We start from the raw sequence: 18364 nt of genomic DNA on the forward strand, positions 1-18364 counted from the left end.
TCCTTTGTCTTTTCATTTTTATAGGTTTTTGGTGTGGTGACCTTTTTACAGATAATAGAGTTGTAGCCTCTCTTACTTCTGGTGTCTGTCCCCCTTGTGGCTGAAGTCAGTATGGGGGCTTGCTATAGGCTTCCTGATGGGAGGGACTGATGCCTGCCCATTGGTAGGTGAAGCTGATTCTAATCCCTCTGGTGGGTGGGGCTTTGTCTCTGGATAAGATTAGAGGCGGCTGTGTGCCTGAGGGGTCTTTAGGTAGCCTGTTTACTGATGGGTGGGGCTGTGATCCCACCTGGATTGTTGTTTGGCCTGAGACTTCTCAGTGCTGATGGGTAGGGCCAGATTTTCCCAAAATGGCCACCTCCAGAGAAAGGCATGCTGCTGAATATTCCCAAGAACTTTGCTTTCAATGTCCTTCCCCCACAGCAAGCCACATTCACCCCTGTTTTCCCAGGATGTCCTCTAAGAACTGCAGTCAGGTTTGACCCAGATTCCTATGGAGACTGCTTTGCTCTGGGACCCAGCACATGTGAAAGTCTGTGTGCACATTTTAAGAATGGGGTCTCTATTTCCCCAGTTCCGTGGAGCTCCTGTGCACAAGCCCCACTGGCCTTCAATGCCAGATGCTCTGGGGTCTCTTTCTCCCAGTGCCAAATCCCCACACATGGGAGTTTGATGTAGGTGAGTCTCTGTGAACCAGTTACCTTCCAGTCTGTGGGGCTTCCCACCCGGGAGGTACAGGGATGCTTATATCGCATAATCACCCCTCCTACCTCTTGATATGGCCTCCTCTTTGTCTTCTGGAGTAGGATATCTTTTTGAAAGTTTCTGGTCCATTTGGTTGAAGACTGCTTAGCATTTGTAAATTTTGTTGTTTTTAGGAGATAGGTTGAGCTATAGTCCTTCTACTCTGCCATCTTAATCCCATCTCCCCTTTGCCCACTTTTAAATCTGGTTGTTTCTGTTGCTGTTGTTGAATTTGGGGAGTTTTCTACATATCCTGGACATTAGTGGGTATGTTAATTCATAAATATTTCCTTCCATCTTGTGCAGTGCCTTTTTACTCTGTTGACAGTATCTTTTGATGTACAAGTTTTAAAATTTGGTTAAAATCAATCTATTTTTTTTTTCTTTTGTTGCCTGTGCCTTTGGTGTAATATCCAGGAAATCATTGCCAAATTCAATGTCATGAAGTATTTCCCCTGTGTTTTCTTCTAGGAGTTTTATAGTTTTCATTCCCACCTTCAGTTTTTTTTGTTTGTTTTGTTTTGTTTTTTGTCTTTTTAGGGCTGAACCTGCAGCATATGGAGGTATCCGGGCTAGGGGTCAATTTGGAGCCAGGGGTCAATTTGGAGCCATAGCTGCTGGCCTACACCATAGCCACAGCAACGTAGGATCTGAGCCACATCTGTGACCTATACCACAGCTCATAGCCATGCCAGATCCTTAACCCACTGAGCAGGGCCAGGGATCCAACCTACATCATCCTGGATACTAGTCAGATTCATTTCCACTAAGCCAAAATGGGAACTCCCCACCTTCAGGTCGTTAATCCATTTTGAGTTAATTTTTGTATATGATGTTAGGTAAGGGTCCAACTTCATTCTCTTGAATGTACATATCCAGTCCTCCCATCATCATTTATTCAATAGACTGTCACTTCCCCATTAAATAAGCCTTGGTAGTCTTGTTGAAAGTCATTTGATAATATATGTCAGAATACATTTATGGGCTCTCATTCTATTCCATTGATCTATGTATTTGTCTTTATGCCAGTATTGCAGTGTTTTGATTACTATACCTTTGTTTTAAATTTTGATATCATGGAAGTATGAGTCTTCCAAGTTTGTTTTTCTTTTACAAGACTGTTTTGGCTATTCAGGTTCCTTTGAGATTTCATGCAAATTTTAAATGGGTTTCTAAATTTCTGTAAGGAAAAACATTGTTAGGATTTTGCTAGAGACTGCACTGTATCTATAGATTGCTTCAGGTAGTACTGACATATTAATTATAAGACTTCCAATCCATGAACATCAGTGTCTTTCCATTTATTTATGTCTTCTTTAATTTCTTTTGCCAATGTTTTTTAGTTTTTAGGGTAAGAATCCTTTATCTCTTTAACTCCTAAGTATTTTTATTCTTTACTATAAATGGAATGGTTTTCTTAATTTCCTTTTCAGACTGTTTATTGCTAGGTACAGAAATGCAACTATGTGTGAGCTGGTTTTGTATCCTGTGGCTTTACTGAGTTATTTTATCACTTCTAGTTTTTGTGTGTAGAATTTCATGGTTTTCTACATGGCTCAAGGTGTATGCATACACAGATAACTTTACTTCTTCCTTTCCTATCTGGATGTCTTTTATTTCTTTCTCTTGCTTAATTGTTCTAGTTAGGACTTTCAGTACTATGTTGGCTACAAGTAGTAAAAGCAAGCATCCTTGCCTTGTTCCTGATCTTAGAGGAGATGCTCTCAATCTTTCACCACTGAGTATTACAGGCACTATGGGTTTGCATATATGGCTTTTATGATGTTGAGATAGCTTCCTTCCATTTCTTAGTTTGCTAATTGCTTTTACCATGAAAGGTAGATGAAATTTATCCAAATGCTTTTTCTACATCAGTTTAAATGATCATGTTTTCTATTTCCTTCTCATTTTTTAAAATAATTCAATGAATTTTATTATATTTATAGTTGTACAACCATCATCACAACCTAACTTCAGAACATTTCCATCCCAAACCCCCATTTCCCCCCACACACCCCCCAAACTTCCTTTTGTTAATATGGTACATTACACTGCTTGATTTTTAGGTTAAATCATCCTTGCATTACCGAAACAAACCCCACTTTGTCATGGTTCATAATCTGATTTTGGTTTGCTAGTATTTTGTTGAGGCTTTCTGCAATACTGTTTAAAAGGGAAACTACTGCTTTCTCTTCTTGCAGTACTTTTATCTATCTTTGGTATAAGGGCAATGCTAACCTCATAAAAAAGAGAATGACTTCTCCCCTTTTCAGTTTTTTGGAAGAGTTTTAGGAAGACTGATTAATTAGTTCTTCTTTAAGTGTTTGGTATAATTCACCAGTTGTCAGGCTCAGGGCTTTCCTTTGTCAGGAGAATTTTGTTTACTGGTTAAATCTCCTTACTAACTGTAGGTCTATTCAGATTTTCTACATCTTTGTGACTAAGTTTCATAAGCTTTGTGTGTCCAGGTATTTTTTTTCTAGTTCATCTAGATTATCCAATCTGTTGGTGCACAATGGTTCACAGTATTCCCTTATATTCCTTTTTGTTTCTATAGAATCAGTAACCATGCTTCTATTTTCATTTCTTATTTTAGTAATTTGAGGGTTTTGTAATTAATCAATCTAGCTAAAGATTTAACAATTTTGCTTTTTTTCTTTTGAAGAATCAATACCTGGTGCTGTGGATTTTCTCTACTGTTTTTCTATTCTTTCTTTATTTCTGCTCTAATCTTTATTATTTCCGTTCTTCTGCTGGCTTTGAGTTTAATTTACTCTTCTAGCTCCTTAAGGTGTAAAGTTAGGTTATTTATTTGAGATCTTTCTTTTTTTTAATGGAAGCATTTATAGCTATACATTTCCCTCTGAGCATTGCTTTCACTGTGTTCCATAAGCTTTGGTATGTTGGGTTTCATTTTAATTCAGCTGTATGTATTTTGTCATTTCCCCTGTGATTTCTCCCTTAACCCACCAGTTGTATAAGAGTAGGCTGTTTAAATTCCACATATTTATGAATTTTCCAGTTTTCTTTCTGTTACGGATTTCTTAGACTTACTGTGGTTAGAGAAGAGATTTTGGACGATATCTTTTCAAATCTATTGAGACTTCATCTGTGGGCTAATGTACAGTATAACCTGTGTGTCCCACATGCACTTGAAAAAAAAAGGAATAGCCTGCTATTGTTGGGTAGAGTGTTCTCTCTGTTAGATCTAGTTGGCTTATTGAGCTGTTCAAGTCCTCTATTTTCTTACTCATCTTCTGTCTAGTTGTCCTATTCCTATAGAGAGTGGAGAGTTAAAGTCTTTATTATCACACAATTGCTCATTTCTCTCTACAGGTCTACAAAATTTTGCTTCATATATATATATATATATTTTTTTTTTTTTTTTCTTTTAGGGCCGCACCTGCAGCATGTGGAAGTTCCAAGACTAGGGGTGGAATCGGAGCTGCAGCCACCAACCTACACCACAGCCATAGCAACACAGGATCTGAGACGTGTCGGCCACCTACACCACAGCTCATGGCAATGCCAGATCCTTAACCCACTGAGCAAGGCCAGGGATTGAACCTACATCCTCATGGATACTAGTCAGGTTTGTTACCACTGAGCCACAACGGGAACTCCTGCTTCATATATTTTAATAGTTTGTTATTAGGTACATAAATACATATAATTGTTATAACTTCTTGCTGTATCCAGTCCTTTGTTAATATACACTATCTTTCTTTGTCTCTTGTAACTCTTTTGATTAAAGTCCATCTTGTATTATATTAGTATAACCACTCCTGATCTCTTATGGTTACTCTCTGCATGGAATATCTTTTCCATTCTTTTGCTTTCAATTTATTTGTGTCTTTGGATATAAAGTGAGTCTCTTGTAAACAGTAAAGCATTTTTTATATCCATTCTGACAATCTCTGTCTTTGGATTAGAGAGTTTAATCCATATATTTAAAATCAAAACTGGGAGTGCCTGTTGTAGCTCAGTGGGTTACAAACCCAACTAGTATCCATGAGGATGGGGGTTCAAATCCCTGGCCTCGCTCAGTGGGTTAAGGATCTGTGATGGTCATGAGCTGTAGCGTAGGTCACACATGCAGCTTGGATCCCACATTGGTATGGCTATGCCCACATTGGTAGCTACAGCTCTGTTTAGACCACTAGGTTGGGAACTTCCATACGCCAAAGCTATGGCCATTTAAAAAAAAAAAAAAAGTAAAAAAACATAAATAAATAAGTAAAATTTAAAAAATGACCAATAAGGATGACACTTTGGATGTGAAAATGCTTTTTCTATGGTGAAACTTTTAAATTCCCTTCTCATTTCCTTTTGTGTGTATTTTATATCTATTTTATTTGTGGTTACTATGAGCACTACATTTCATATCCTAAAGACATAGCAAAGGTATTCTCATTTGAATTTATACCAGATTAAATTTAATAGCATACCAAAACTCTGCAATAAGATGGTTTTAAATAAAGTAAATACAGAATTATAAATCAAGATAAGTAAAAAGCAGACTGCGATGATAAAGAAAACAGGTAGCCTTTGCAGAGGAGTACACAAGGAGGGCCCCTCTAAGGGGACATTTACACACAGACCTAAAAAACAGAGGAGCTGGCTCTGTAAGAAGTGGGGATAAGAGCATTCCTGACAAGGAGACCAGACATCAGAGAGAAGCTGGGAACCTGAGAATGGTGGCCCACATGGCAGGAGTCCGCACTGACATGGAAAAAGGGATGAAGCCTTGGAGAAGCAAGCAGGCCCAGTCACATGGCCTTGGAGGGAAGAAGGGGGAGGATTTCCACAGCCACCAAGGTGCGGGTGGGAGGGAAGCCCCAGAGGGCCTCAGCACTGCTTAGTTCAAGGTCCGGTCCAAGGTCCTGTTGGAAGAAGATCTCACTGGCCATTCTGCAACAAGGATTCAAGTTGCGGGGAGAAAATGGAATTGAGGAGCCCAGCAAAAAAAAAAAAAAAAAAAAAAAAAAAAAAAAAAAAAAAAAACTCTCTTGCCACTGTCAAGGTTAGAAATAACAGTGGCCCATTCAGGGGGGAGATGGGGAGAAAGGACAGGTTCGAGACATGATTGTCACCTTGACAAGATGGTACAGGGGTCCCTCAGCCCAGGTTTGAGTCCTCACCCTGCTATGGACTTACTGGCTCTGCATCCTGCATTCCCCACAAGCCTCTGTTTCCTCCTCTGTAAAATGGGATGATGACATCTACCACGTATGAGGAGGAAGAGACAGGAAATCACGAAGTTTCCATCTGGACCAGGCAGTGCATCACACATACACTTCTTTCCTTCCTCTCAGGCAGGGGCCATCAAGCTACTGATTGACACTGATCTACTACCCACAAGTATGAGGTGCTACAAAAACAGCACCTGACACCAAATTCTGCCCACTGTGGATATGCTGACACACACCCAGACCCTGCAAGTCCCCTGCCCTGCCTTGGGGACAGGGATCTGTCTGGGTTTAGCCCCTGGGGCAGGGTGGCACATAAGAGTGAGTTGGCCCCTGCCCACAGAGACACAGGTGAGAAGTGGGGAAGGATGAGTGCCTGGGCATCAGCACCAGAAGATGCTGCAGAGAAACCTGCTGCAACGAAGGTGGCGACCTCTCCACCTGATTTCTTTCCAAATCCAGAGGCGTTAAGGGGACAGAGCCACTGCGATCCTGCCCACCCACAGAACACAGTCAGATGGGACAGAGAGGGGCTGCTGGCCTGGCCTTCCTGCTGGCTGCCCCGGGGGCCTTGGCTAATGACAGCTCGTTGGCCCAGCCACAGTCCTTTCCCATCCTCGTGGCTTAAAGATGATCATACTATCAGCAATTCCTTTTCTGAAACAGCCAGAGGCGGGAAGGAATTCTTCAGATTTTCAACACCAGGGTTTGAGAAATTAAAGGGTGGCGGTGGTGCAGGATGGTGGCCTTGTTTGAAGCAAGGTATACCACATCAACTTAACTTGTGGTTAAATGTGAATAGAGACCCACAACGAGAGCAACAAACAGGTTGCCAGTGGTGAGAGTCTGCATGAGTGGGTCAGGGGTTCTGCTTTCATTTTTACTTTCTGGCTTCAGCAGACTGGCCAAGAAACCCCAAGGGCAGATGACTGAAGAGTAAGTGTTAGAGTACAAATGCCGTGTGCCCTTCACCAAAGTGCCACTGCCCTTACTAGGGAGGCCTCATTAAGAAGCATCTAAATTCCAAATGAATGCAGGTGGCCCCAGATTTGCCCCTCAGCACCAGGATCTGGAGCCTCCACCACCTTGGTACAAGCGGCTGAAGAGGAGTGAAGAGTGTCACATTAAAGCCAAGCATCGCCACCACCGGCTCAAGCATGACCAGCTCAAGCATCACCGGCTCAGCAACCCCGTTGGTCAGTCCTTACAGCCCATGGGGCATGGGGAGAACAGTGCTCCCACGTTCAACCCCTCTCCAAGCCTGTGATAAAAAGGCTACCCTTATCCAGATGATAAAATCATGAAAGCAAATATCAAACTAGGAGCACTGCCTTATTACTGCTTGAGTTGTTGTAATGGATATTTATTCCTGGGACTTGTGCCCTGCACAGCTACAATAAATAAATGAGATGAAATTATCTGCAGGTGAAAGAGGCTGGTGCAGAGCCAGGCTCCACGAGCCCCCCTCCTGGGCTTCCTCTGGGCAGGCTGCCGCACTGCAGCCCATCATTAGCCAGCCATCAGGGAGACTTGGGTTTGTGCAAATGAAGAACTCAGGACTAGTTCTCAGACATCAGGGCCAAGGACCATGAAACTTAATGGGAGCAATTCTACTTCAGGGTACATACCCCAAAGAACTGAAAGCAGGGACTCAGATTGTATACCCATGTTCACAGCAGCATTATTCACATCAGCCTAAAGGAGGATGTAACCCAAATGTTCATCTACAGATGGAGAGACAGACAAAATGTGGTCCATCCATACAGTGGAACATTACGCAGCCGAAAAGGAAGGAGATTCTGACACACAACACAACCTGGATGAACCTGGAGGGCATGACGTTGAGTGAAATAAACCAGTCACAAAAGAACAGATGCTACGTGACCCCACTTATTGGAGGTGCCTAGAATTGTCAGATTCACCGAGATAGAAAGGAGAATGGTGGTTGTCAGGGTCTAGGGGAGAGGAGAACAAGCTGTTAGTGTTTAATGTGTACAGCGTCTCAGTTCTGCAAGACGAGAGTTCTGATAGTGAATGGTGATGATGGCTGCACAACAATGGGTGAGTGGACCTAATATCACAGAACTGCACCCTTAGTTGAGGGAGTAAAATTTATGTTGTGTATTTTTTTACCATCATTTTTAAAAATCTGGGAGTTCCTGTAGTGGTGCAGCAGAAATGAATCGGACTAGTAACCATAAGGTGGCAGTTTCGATCCCTGGCCTCGCTCAGTGGGTTAAGGATCCCTCATTGCCGTGAGCTGTGGTGTAGGTCGCATATGCGTCTCTGATCTAGCGTTGCTGTGGCTGTGGTGTAGGCCAGCAGCTGTAGCTCCAATTCGAACCCTAGCCTGGGAACCTTCATATGCTGTGGGTGTGGCCCTAAAAAAAAATACGCAATGACATTTTTAAAAATCTGAATAAAAATGGAAAGGAAAATGGGGGCAATAAAGAAGGGAATGGAACTCCCAGAGGAGTGGATGACCTTGAAAGGGAGGGTGACAAGGGGCCTCCTATTGTGCCCACATCTTGAAAATGGATCAGTCCCCAAGGGGGTCCACATTGCCCATTCTCTCTGCAGAAGCACCTACCCTGTGGGGAAGTTGCAGGTCCAGACAGTAACTCAACATGAAGAAGACACCCTCCTCAGTGTACCACCAGAGCAGCCTCGGCTTTAGAGCAGAGCCCATCTGTGGGGGTATGGGCCAGACAGGTGGAATATCCTGCAAATCAGTGTGTCCCCAAAGCAAGCACCAGCATGTCAGCCTAACCACATAGGTCTTGCCTTCAGAGTGGGCAGGAGAACAGTCGGGCTCACCATTAGCCAGGACCACTATTAGCCCAGGATGACCTATTTCAAGACAGGCCTGGCCTGATGGCCACTGCCCAGCCAGTGACCTCCTGTGTGACCCTGTGACATGGCCAGCCTCCCTGCTCTTGGACCTCCTCCAGCCACATCCTCCCCCCTCCCCCGCCCCACGGCACAGCCCAAGGCCTGGCCCTCTCTACTCACTCCCTTTCCATAAGCCTCCCAAGTCTTGGCTGCCAGGCACAGGGCCCTTGTGGTGACTATGCCCTTGGTTGCTGCTCCTCTTGCAGGAGGAGCTGGCTCAGAGAGGTTCCACCCCTGACTCCTTTCCCTTTACAAAGTTTTCCTTGATCCCGATTCCACCTATCAAGGTTCTTTCTTTTCTCCATTCTTTCAGCCAAGCTTATCTGCAATACAGCTTCTATTTCACTTGCTGGATCTACTTCAGTAGGCCCCCCTACCCAGCTTCCATCCCTAGCAACCCCTAGAGCTATTCCTTCAGGGACCCGGCCTCTGGCACTGCTAACCACTCCCTTCCTGCACCTCTCACCTCTTTCTTTAGGGACAACCTCCATCTGCCCTGCTGCCAACTCCCATCCTCTGCCCAGCCCCCCACGCTGGTGCTTCACTGGGCTGCCCATGGCCAGCTTCTCCCTGCCAATGGGCCACCAGCCATGAGACAGCTGCAACTCCCAGCACTGTGTGCCAGTCAGCTCCACCTCTACTAGACCCTGCCCTCTGTCCTAAGCTCCCACAAGCACCTCGAATCCAGCTTGTCCAGAATGCAGTTCTCGCTGTGTCACCAAATGCTCTGTTCTTTCTTCTCCTGTCTGGTGGCTCCACCATATACCCAAGGCACCCCGATTAAAGCCCGGGTATCCCCTGGATTTCTCTCACCTTCTCTTCTTGACTCTTCAAGCCAGTCACCACGTCCTGTGAGTCCTTCCACCCCCAGCACATCCTCCTCTCTGTACGATCAACTCTTCCATTCTCACTCCTCCCCCTTAGTTCAGACCCTCTCCCCTCCCACACTCCATTTCCAATGCTCCTTCTTTAACCCCACCAGTCTGCCCATAAGGGCAGCTGCTGGGGCTACTCTCCAAACCTCACTCCAGATGCCTTTCTCCCCTTCCCTTCAGTGTCCCCCCACCCATCACCATCCTGGCTCCATGTAGCCACATCACACCACCCACCCCATAAGGCTCTCACTGTACCTGCTGTCTGACCTGCCACCGTGCCCCCAATCTGGCAGACACTCTTGCTCAGCTGAAGGGTCGCCTCTTTCATGACGCCTCCTCCCTGCGGGATGATCACTTCCTGCCCCTTTCCTGGCCCCAGGGGTCCCTGCAGAGATGTCTACCATTAACACAGACACATTATCCATCTGCTGACACTACTGCCCTCTGAGAGAAGGACCAGGTCTTTTTGCATTTGCATCCCTAGCACCGAATACCATGCCCGGAGGTCTTAAGAACCGCTTGTTAGGAGTGTGGATGGAGGGTGGAGGTGGGAGGCATGCATACATCCTTCGGTGTCTAAATGTGAGCCGTGCCAACCCTCCCCCAACCCACCAGCAAAGTAAGGATGCGCTCCCTCCCCACTCATCAAATTGGACACAGACACAGGCTCCTTCTGCAGTTCCCTCAGCTAGACAACTAGATGACCTCTCTCTTCACACCAGGTCCTCCTTGCACGCCGCAAGCTCTGTTTTACGTTAAAGTTTGATCTTGATTCCTCCTACTAGACTGCTGGCTCCTTGGAGCAGAGACTGACTCACTCGGCCTAGAATCCCCTTGGAAGGACCCCCACCCATGGCAAGTGTCTGGAGAGGCCTCTGATAAGGACCAGTGGGTTCTTGGGAGGCCCCTGGTAAGGAGTGGGGGGGTGTCAGGAGGCCTCTGGTAAGGAATGTGGGCAGGCTCCATCACTGAGCAGACCAGGGCACAGACACACACACACACCAGCACAGGTCAGCACAGACACCTGTCAGCAGCCCCAGCCCCCTCCCCTCTGAGCTACCCAGGGATCACATGTCTGCCTGTGTCTCCATCCCCTACCCAGCTCCTTCCTCCACCAAGAAGATGCATGGCTTGCAGAGCGCTCCCCCAAGAGGAAGCAAGGCCCCCGGTCAGCCCAGACTCACCATGTTCATGACGGTGAGGATGAACCTCTGGGCAGCCTCTGCCCCGTGGTACTGCACCATGTCGGCATCGGCCACCACCAGCGTCTCCACTGTGTGTTCATTGGTCAGCCGGATGGCACTCCTCCGCCCCCGCCAGTCTCTCGATAGCCGGCCCCTCTTTGGCTTCTTTTTTTCTGGAAAACAACAGAGACATCGTGCATCCTTGGTATACTGTTTTCCAAAACTGTACAGTGAACAGACCTTCCACTGCACCTCCCCAGGAGATTGGTCAGTCTTCCCCGCTAGGAGATGGACCCAATGTCTACTGCCCACCACTGTCCCAGGCTCGGCCAGTTGTCAAAGGGGATCACCCCTGTCCACCATCACAGCAGAGGAGGCAGATGGGGTACAAAAGAGAAAACTTTCAGGGGGACTGGAAGAAGAGCACAAAGGCATTGGAGAATTAGGAAGCCTGGGCCCAGCAGGGACGGTTAGGGACACAGAACTTTCAGGCTTTCTCAAAGCACTGGTGACCAGGGCCAGCAGGCAGGGGCCTGGCAACTAGCATTCCAGAGGCCTTTCTGAGAGTCAGGACTATGGAGCGATAAACATCAGCAGGCACAAAGGCACTATTTCCAAAAAACCCAAAATATAACAAGGAAAAAAAAAAAAAATCACACAACGCACCTAGGCCAAGCTTTGAGTCAGTTCATTCTTAACCAGAAGAAAGGGTTATTAGTAAATGTGAGAGTAATCCTTTGCTGACTCTTTTTTTTTTTTTTTTTTTGCTTTTTAGAGACAAACCTATGGCATATGGAGGTTCCCAGGCTAGGGGTTGAATCAGAGTTACAGCCACCAGCCTACAACACAGCCACAGCAATGCAGGATCTGAGCCACATCTGTGACCTACACCACGGCTCACAGCAACAGTAGATCCTTAACCCACTGAGCAAGGTCAGGGATCGAACCCACCACCTCATGGTTACTAGTCGGATTCATTTCTGCTGCGACATGATGGGAACTCCCCTCTGCTGACTCTTTAGATAGACTGATTCCCTAGAAGATCTTCCTTTGCTAAAGGGCAACTGTCATTCATTTGAGCCCACGTTGGGACTTCTGGATGTTCATGGCTGCCCATGTGAGGACGGACATGCGGATTTATGGGTGTAATACCAAAGGCTGATATGAATAACATGCACTTTCAGAATCCAAAGCTGAATAGGAAGGCATTTCCATTGTTAGCACCAGCCCACCTGGAAGCTGGCTGTGCTGCAGCAAGTCCAACCCACCTATGGACAAATCAGCTCCATTAAGTGACCCAATCATTCCAGGACCAAAGATACACACTAGAACATAACCTGAAATAACCTGGGTCACAGTGTACCAACAAGAATAGTCTGTGCTGTGCGATATACAGTTGTGAAAAACTAGAAAACAATCTAAAAATCCAACCACAGGAAAGCCGAAAGTGGCAAAAAAGTAGGTAGCCACAGAAAGGACCATTCTGAAGATTATTTAGTGAGGCAGAGAGAAGCAGATAGAGATCTGTGTATACAGTTAAAACCAAATTTTGCAAAAATTTTATGTACAAGTGTCTTCAGGGACCCGGAGATAATAAACAAACAACCTTAGGAAGAATTTAAAATGTGAATGGTGGGGGATTTCTCTTTAGGGGCCTTGTGTTATCACAGCAGCAGCTTGGGTAGCTACTGTGTGTGAGTTTGATCCCTGGACTGGCCTGGCAACTTCCACATGCTGTGGGTGTGCCCAAAAAATAAAAAGATGCTCCCAGGCATGTCAGGAACAGAAAAAAGTGAATGGTGGGTGATATGTGCTCTTCATTTTCCTTTTTTTTCTCCTCTGTATTTTCTAAATTTATACAATGAACAAGAATTACCGTATGTGTTTAAAGTATTACCAGTGAGTTTGAGAAGAACACAAAAGTCACTTTTAACTTCTAAGAAAAACAGAAGGCCTGGGGGTCAAAGTATGTCAGCTGATTTATCACAGAAATGAAAGACAAAAGGGGTGAATGTTGGAGTTCCTGCTGTGATGCAGGAGGTTAAGAATCCCAGGCTCCTCACTGTAGTCTGGAGTTAAAACACAGGGATGGGAAGACCCACAGAAAACCAGGCAGGAGGGGATGCTGTGTAGAGCCCAGGGAACTCAGCCAGCAGCTGCTGCAGGACCTGCCCAGGAGCAGCCCTCCATGACTGGGCCCCTCCTCTCAGATGGCCTCTGCTCCCTCTGGCCCGGGAGCACCCATGGCTCGATGGTCCCATCCAGCTCCTGCCTGCACCCCCTCACCGAGAGCTGCTAACTGGGGCTGCCACCCACAGCCACACCAGGCTGGCTGCTGAGTCCCGGTGCTTTTTCCGTCTCAAGCACGAAAGGAGAGGCTCCAAGCCTCATTTGAACCCCACGCCAGATGGGTTTCAGGAAATTGGCACTTTTCAGACTTTGCAAAGCAACATGTCACTTCCCGAACACCCCTCCAGTGAGGTCTTAGACAGCAAGCCCTGATCAAAGGCCCCGCTCCTTCCGTGGTGAAAAGAGTAAGGGAGTAAATAAGGACTCTAGATAGTCTCACGCCAGTGCACAGCAGACCTTGCCCTGAAATGAGTGCACAAAAGCCTGTATTTGGGGAATTGCAGGTAAGAGGCCAGGGACCCATACTCCCTCTCCCTGCAGCTGCTTGGCCTGTGGGTGGTGGCAGGTGGGCACCGGGATGGGAGGCTGGATGGGGGCTCCCAGCAACCACTCCGCCAGCAAAGCTCTACAGCTGTCACTTTTGCCAACTCTCCCTTTCCTTCAGGGGGAACAGAACCATAATATATATATTTTACTTTTAATTCCATGATCCGCATAGACATACCCTAATAAAGTTTCATCAATCCAATAGTCACAGATTACAAGCATCTTGAAAAGCAAGGAAAAAAACACCACTTTCAGAATACCATGGGTGCTGGATTTAGGCCTCACAGGAGAGGTCAACAGTTCAGGCCAGGCAGGACTGCAGCCACCTGGGGGCCCTCCAAGCTCACTCTGTAATCAGCTGCCTTCCTCCACTGTGGGAACGGGGAGGCGGCCCTCACCCCACTGGTGAGGACAGACCACAGCCTGAGAGGCCCCAGGCCCTCTCCCGTTGTCACAGACACCAGGGATCATTCCCAAGTCCAGCCCAGCCGTTTCCTTTGCCAACACATTGCTGGGGCTTGGTGCTGACTTGGTAGATTTTCAATCTCTGGCTTCATATTATTTTTCTTACATTTGCCCCCATTATCCATTAAAAAAAAAAAAAAAGTTGTGTGCATTTATGCAAGCTACCCTGAATCTTGTTTGCGATAAGACAAGGAAGAAACCGAGGGGCATTCTAAATGTTGTTCTTTTAGCATATTCAAATTACGATTTATTCTCAGGGCTTGGGGGCTGTTGAAAATGCTGAGTAAATACATAACTTACTCTAGTTATTAGTGCTGCTTTTAGAAAGCTCAAAAACCCCCTCTCAGTTATGAATTACCAAGCTTTATATAGAATAGGTATTTCTTCAGTTTAACAATAGCATATGTAGGTATTTATTTACCAGGGAAAACCAATGCAGAGACCACAAAATATCTGGTGTGACAGTTCAAACACCCAGAGCCGCCCTTACATTACTCTCCATTCCACGCATGAGGAAGATCCTGGTGTGTCGGATTCTATAATGTCATCTCCAAGGAAGATCTCAGGTTACTCTTGTGCCAAAGGTGCATCGCCAGCTAGAGAAGCAAATTAGGGGGAAAAGGGATAGTGGAGAAAATGGAGGCAGTTGCCCAAGGGCCTTGGCGAGGAAGGCAGAGGGAGCTCAGGCTCAGACAACAAAGACAAGTCCCCACCACGACGAACTAGGTAGAGGGTGTCCAATATGTTCGCCTAGTTCACGCAAAGACACAGACTTGACCTAAAACACTCAAGGCCCAGCCACAAGAACATCCCCACCTGGACACACCTGCACAGTGGACAACCAGAGCCCTCGGCACTGGGGAGGACCCCAGAACCAGGCATTCTACCGACCAGGTGTTTTCTCCAGATCCCTCGGGGCAAGGGGAGGGGGGATGGGGAGGGGCAGGACAAGGGCAACTCCATTGGCGAGAATTTACCCACACAATCAGAAAGGCCACCAGTCCCTCATTCTCACCTAGAGGCACAGACCTAGTGATCTGCATTCATTCTCCTGAGATCTTTACAAGTCCTGGGTGAGGAGGCTGCTCTGGTGCTAGGAGAGGGGTCTACACTGGCCGGCCATGCCCAGAGTGAACACAGGGGGAGGAAGTTCCCCCCACCCCCCCATGCCGGGGGCCAAGGAGGCCTCCAGATGAACGGCAGCCAATAACAAGAATTCAAAATAGGGCTGTGGTTCAGGGCAGAGCAGAGGGTGGCCTGGCTCAACCACAAGCCCATTGCAAGGTGCCCAGCAAGCCTCAGGACCTCTCTTATGCAACTGTCTTCAGAATCAGAATGATCCCACCCACCACACGGGTTTGCAGAGTGATTAAGTGAGGTCCCTATGGAACGCTGGGGATAGTCTCAATGTTAGGACTCATCAATAAATGGCACCATAATCACGGTGATGATCACGATGGTGATGGCAGTCAGGCCACCTAGGGCTCAAGGACAGAGTTTTAGAGACAGAATTCCTGGATTCGCATCCCAGTTCCCCAGCTGTTCTGTCTGACCCGGGGTAAATCTTGTGCCTCTTTTGGCCTCAGATAACTTAGATGAGGCAGAGGGACTCACAGCTCCTTCCTCAATGTGCTGTCAGCAGGTTTAAAGGAGGTCCCAGAGGTAAGCCCTTAGTAGAGCACCTGACTCCCAGTCAGTGCTCAATATACCTTAGCTCTACTGATGTCCAAGTTCGGCCATCCTATCTAGAGACTGAGACACGAGCGTGCCCAGGAGGCTAAGCCAGGGTGTCCCAGCCACCTGACCCAGGCAGGCCATCCAGGTCCCCCTCTCAGTGCAGGTAAGGAGAAAACAAGACACCCCCTGGGAATGCAGAAGAGCATCTGGCAGGAGCAAGCACACAGCCAACACTGCATTTAGAGGGAGGAACAGGAGACGGGTCCAGAGATACATCTGGGCTGCAGAGAAACCTTTTGAAACAGTAAGAAAAAACAGTCCACCCAACCCATGAGTTGTGCGTAGGGAATGTTAGTTTTCAGATGAGATTCCCCCAAAGGAATCACTTTGCTTAGAACTCTGATTTTCACACTGTATCTTACAGAAACACTCCTGGGCTGTCTAGGGACACTCCAGGGAGAGGTGAGGTCACACCCTCGATGCTAGCACTCTGAGGATAAGGTCTCTGTGTGCTCCCAATACTGCAGCCTCCACTGTGCTGACTTCCTCTCCCCATACCAGAGGAGGCACTGGCTGTTGTAAACCCCACCTATAGATGAGCAAACTGAGGCATGAAGTTTGTTCAATACTGTGCTGGAGACCACTGACCCAGCTCCCCACAGTCTAACCACCACCCACCCTGCCCTTGATTTTGGTTCTGAGTTTCCTGAAATCAGGAGGGACATATTTTAAGGCACATATGCTGGATGATCAGTTTTATATTCTCCCCCAACAGGAAAAAGGATTCCATTCCTTTTTTTTTTTTTTTTTTTTTTTTTTTTGGTCTTTTTGCCTCTTCTAGGGCCGCTTCCTGCGGCATATGGAGGTTCCCAGGCTAGGGTTGAATCAGAGCTGTAGCCACTGGCCTACGCCAGAGCCACAGCAATGCAGGATCCAAGCCGCGTCTGCAACCTACACCACAGCTCACGGCAATGCTGGATCCTTAATCCACTGAGCAAGGCCAGGGATCGAACCCGCAACCTCATGGTTCCTAGTCGGATTCGTTAACCACTGTGCCAGGAATTCCCTCAGACAATATTTTCTTAACACCAACTTCTAAAAATAAAAACACCAAGTCAGGAGTTCCCATTGTGGCTCAGCAGGTTAAGGACCCAACATTGTCTCTGTGAGAAAGCAGGTTCAATCCCTGGCCTTGCTCAGTAGGTTAGGGATCTGGTGTTGCTGCAGGCTGCAGTGTAGGACACAGATGCAGCTGGGATCCTGCATTGCTGTGACTATGTCATAGACTGGCAGCTGCAGCTCTGATTCGACCCCTAGCCTGGGAACTTCCATATGCCATGGGGGAAGCTCTATTAAAAAAGAAAAGAAAAAGAAAAGAAAAGAAAGAAAGAAAGAAAAACACCAAGTCAGACTCCATCCAGGGGATGCACTAGGCAGCATTTTCCATATTTTGTGACAATCGTGATCACAAATTTTGTTTTAGTTCTATCTTCCAGGAGCCTTCTCCAACACTAAAGGGCCTAAAATTAAAACACTCATCAAAGGGAATCCCAAAGAAATTTCACTGCTGGTTCCAAGTCCACAGCCTCGGGTGATCCCTCTGTCCAGGGAGAGCAGTGAGAGCACCCAGAAGATGGGTCAAGGGCCCAGTAGCCAAAGGAACATGCTAAGGGCAAGGGCAGAGCAGCAGAACCAAGAAAGGGGGCTAGCACGTGTCCTCCGTTAGGAAGGAGAAACCAGGGCAGAAATGGTGACACTCACTTCCGGAATAAGAAGTATGGCTCAGCAGGCAGGGGCCCTCGGTCACTCAGTGGCACAGCCCACCCAAGGTGTCAAGGGTCTGTAGCTCCCCGGCCTGGGCTGGCCATTCAGAACAAGTGGATGGGGCTTTTTTTTCTTTCCTGAACTGGACACATCAAAAACTAATTCAAACCCCCAAAACAGAGGTAACTGTTGGAACAGTCAAATCTCTCGGACAGATTAAGCAGGAGACTGGAGTTTTGGGGTTCACCCAGCTTGTCCGAGGGCTCGCAGGTGGCCCACTGCAGGGAGATGACCTGGACAGCCAACCTCGAGGTGTTTAGGGTGCCCTTTTTACCCCCTGCTCTCCAGCAGTCCTGCAAACTGTAAACTCCCATCCATGTTACAGCACAACATGCGTCTACATTCGCCTTCTGGGTTAGACTGTGAGCTTAAGGATCCAAACATCACCCCTGGACCCACCACAACGCTGAGCACTGCATTGGAGAACACTGAAGAATTATACTTAGTCGAGCGAATTTTTTAACATTTGAAGTTCCTAATAAATAACAAGATTGACTTTCAAGGAACTTAACCTAAATGTCCTGAAACTGAATTCTCACACAGCACTCCCTCCCACCTAAGGAGAAGGGGGCAACTAGAATTTTAAGAAGGGGGTTGTGACATCTGACAGAGGTGGGGAGAGTCTGCCTGCTAGAGGATGGGAGGCAGCTTCCACACCTCTAAAACAAGGTGATGAGGATTCTGCTCTCCTAGAGTGGCTGCATGGAAACAAACACAGGGTCAGATACGTCTTATTTCTAGCATTGCTGTTAACTACTAATACAGAGAGCCCCAAAACATATAAAAAGCTGCTCAACATCACTAATTATTAGAGAAATGCAAATTAAAACTACTATGA

The 18364-nt window shown here is 46.9% G+C and overlaps 1 protein-coding gene across 9 annotated transcripts in view; it reads right to left on the reverse strand.

Annotated features, from left to right (window-relative positions):
• ADAMTS17 (ADAM metallopeptidase with thrombospondin type 1 motif 17) overlaps nucleotides 1–18364 on the reverse strand; it is a 387154-nt gene that overhangs the window by 308022 nt on the left and 60768 nt on the right. For 7 of the 9 annotated variants that reach the window (XM_084975992.1, XM_021098456.2, XM_021098449.2 and 4 more), the window contains exon 4: nucleotides 10885–11057. Coding sequence is in view for 6 of the 9 variants with exons in the window: in XM_021098456.2 (XP_020954115.1) it covers nucleotides 10885–11057 (173 nt within the window). In the remaining 3 variants the exon portion in view is untranslated. Of the gene's footprint in view, nucleotides 1–10884; nucleotides 11058–18364 lie in introns of those variants that run through there. The other 2 variants (XM_084975986.1, XM_084975975.1) reach the window with 1 other exon arrangement.

This window comes from Sus scrofa, chromosome 1 (genome assembly GCF_054392235.1).
Source record: "Sus scrofa isolate SSC_HxYL_T2T_F1_AM1 chromosome 1, Sscrofa_HxYL_maternal_Yorkshire_Landrace_v2.0, whole genome shotgun sequence".
NCBI classification, from domain to species: Eukaryota; Metazoa; Chordata; class Mammalia; order Artiodactyla; family Suidae; genus Sus; species Sus scrofa.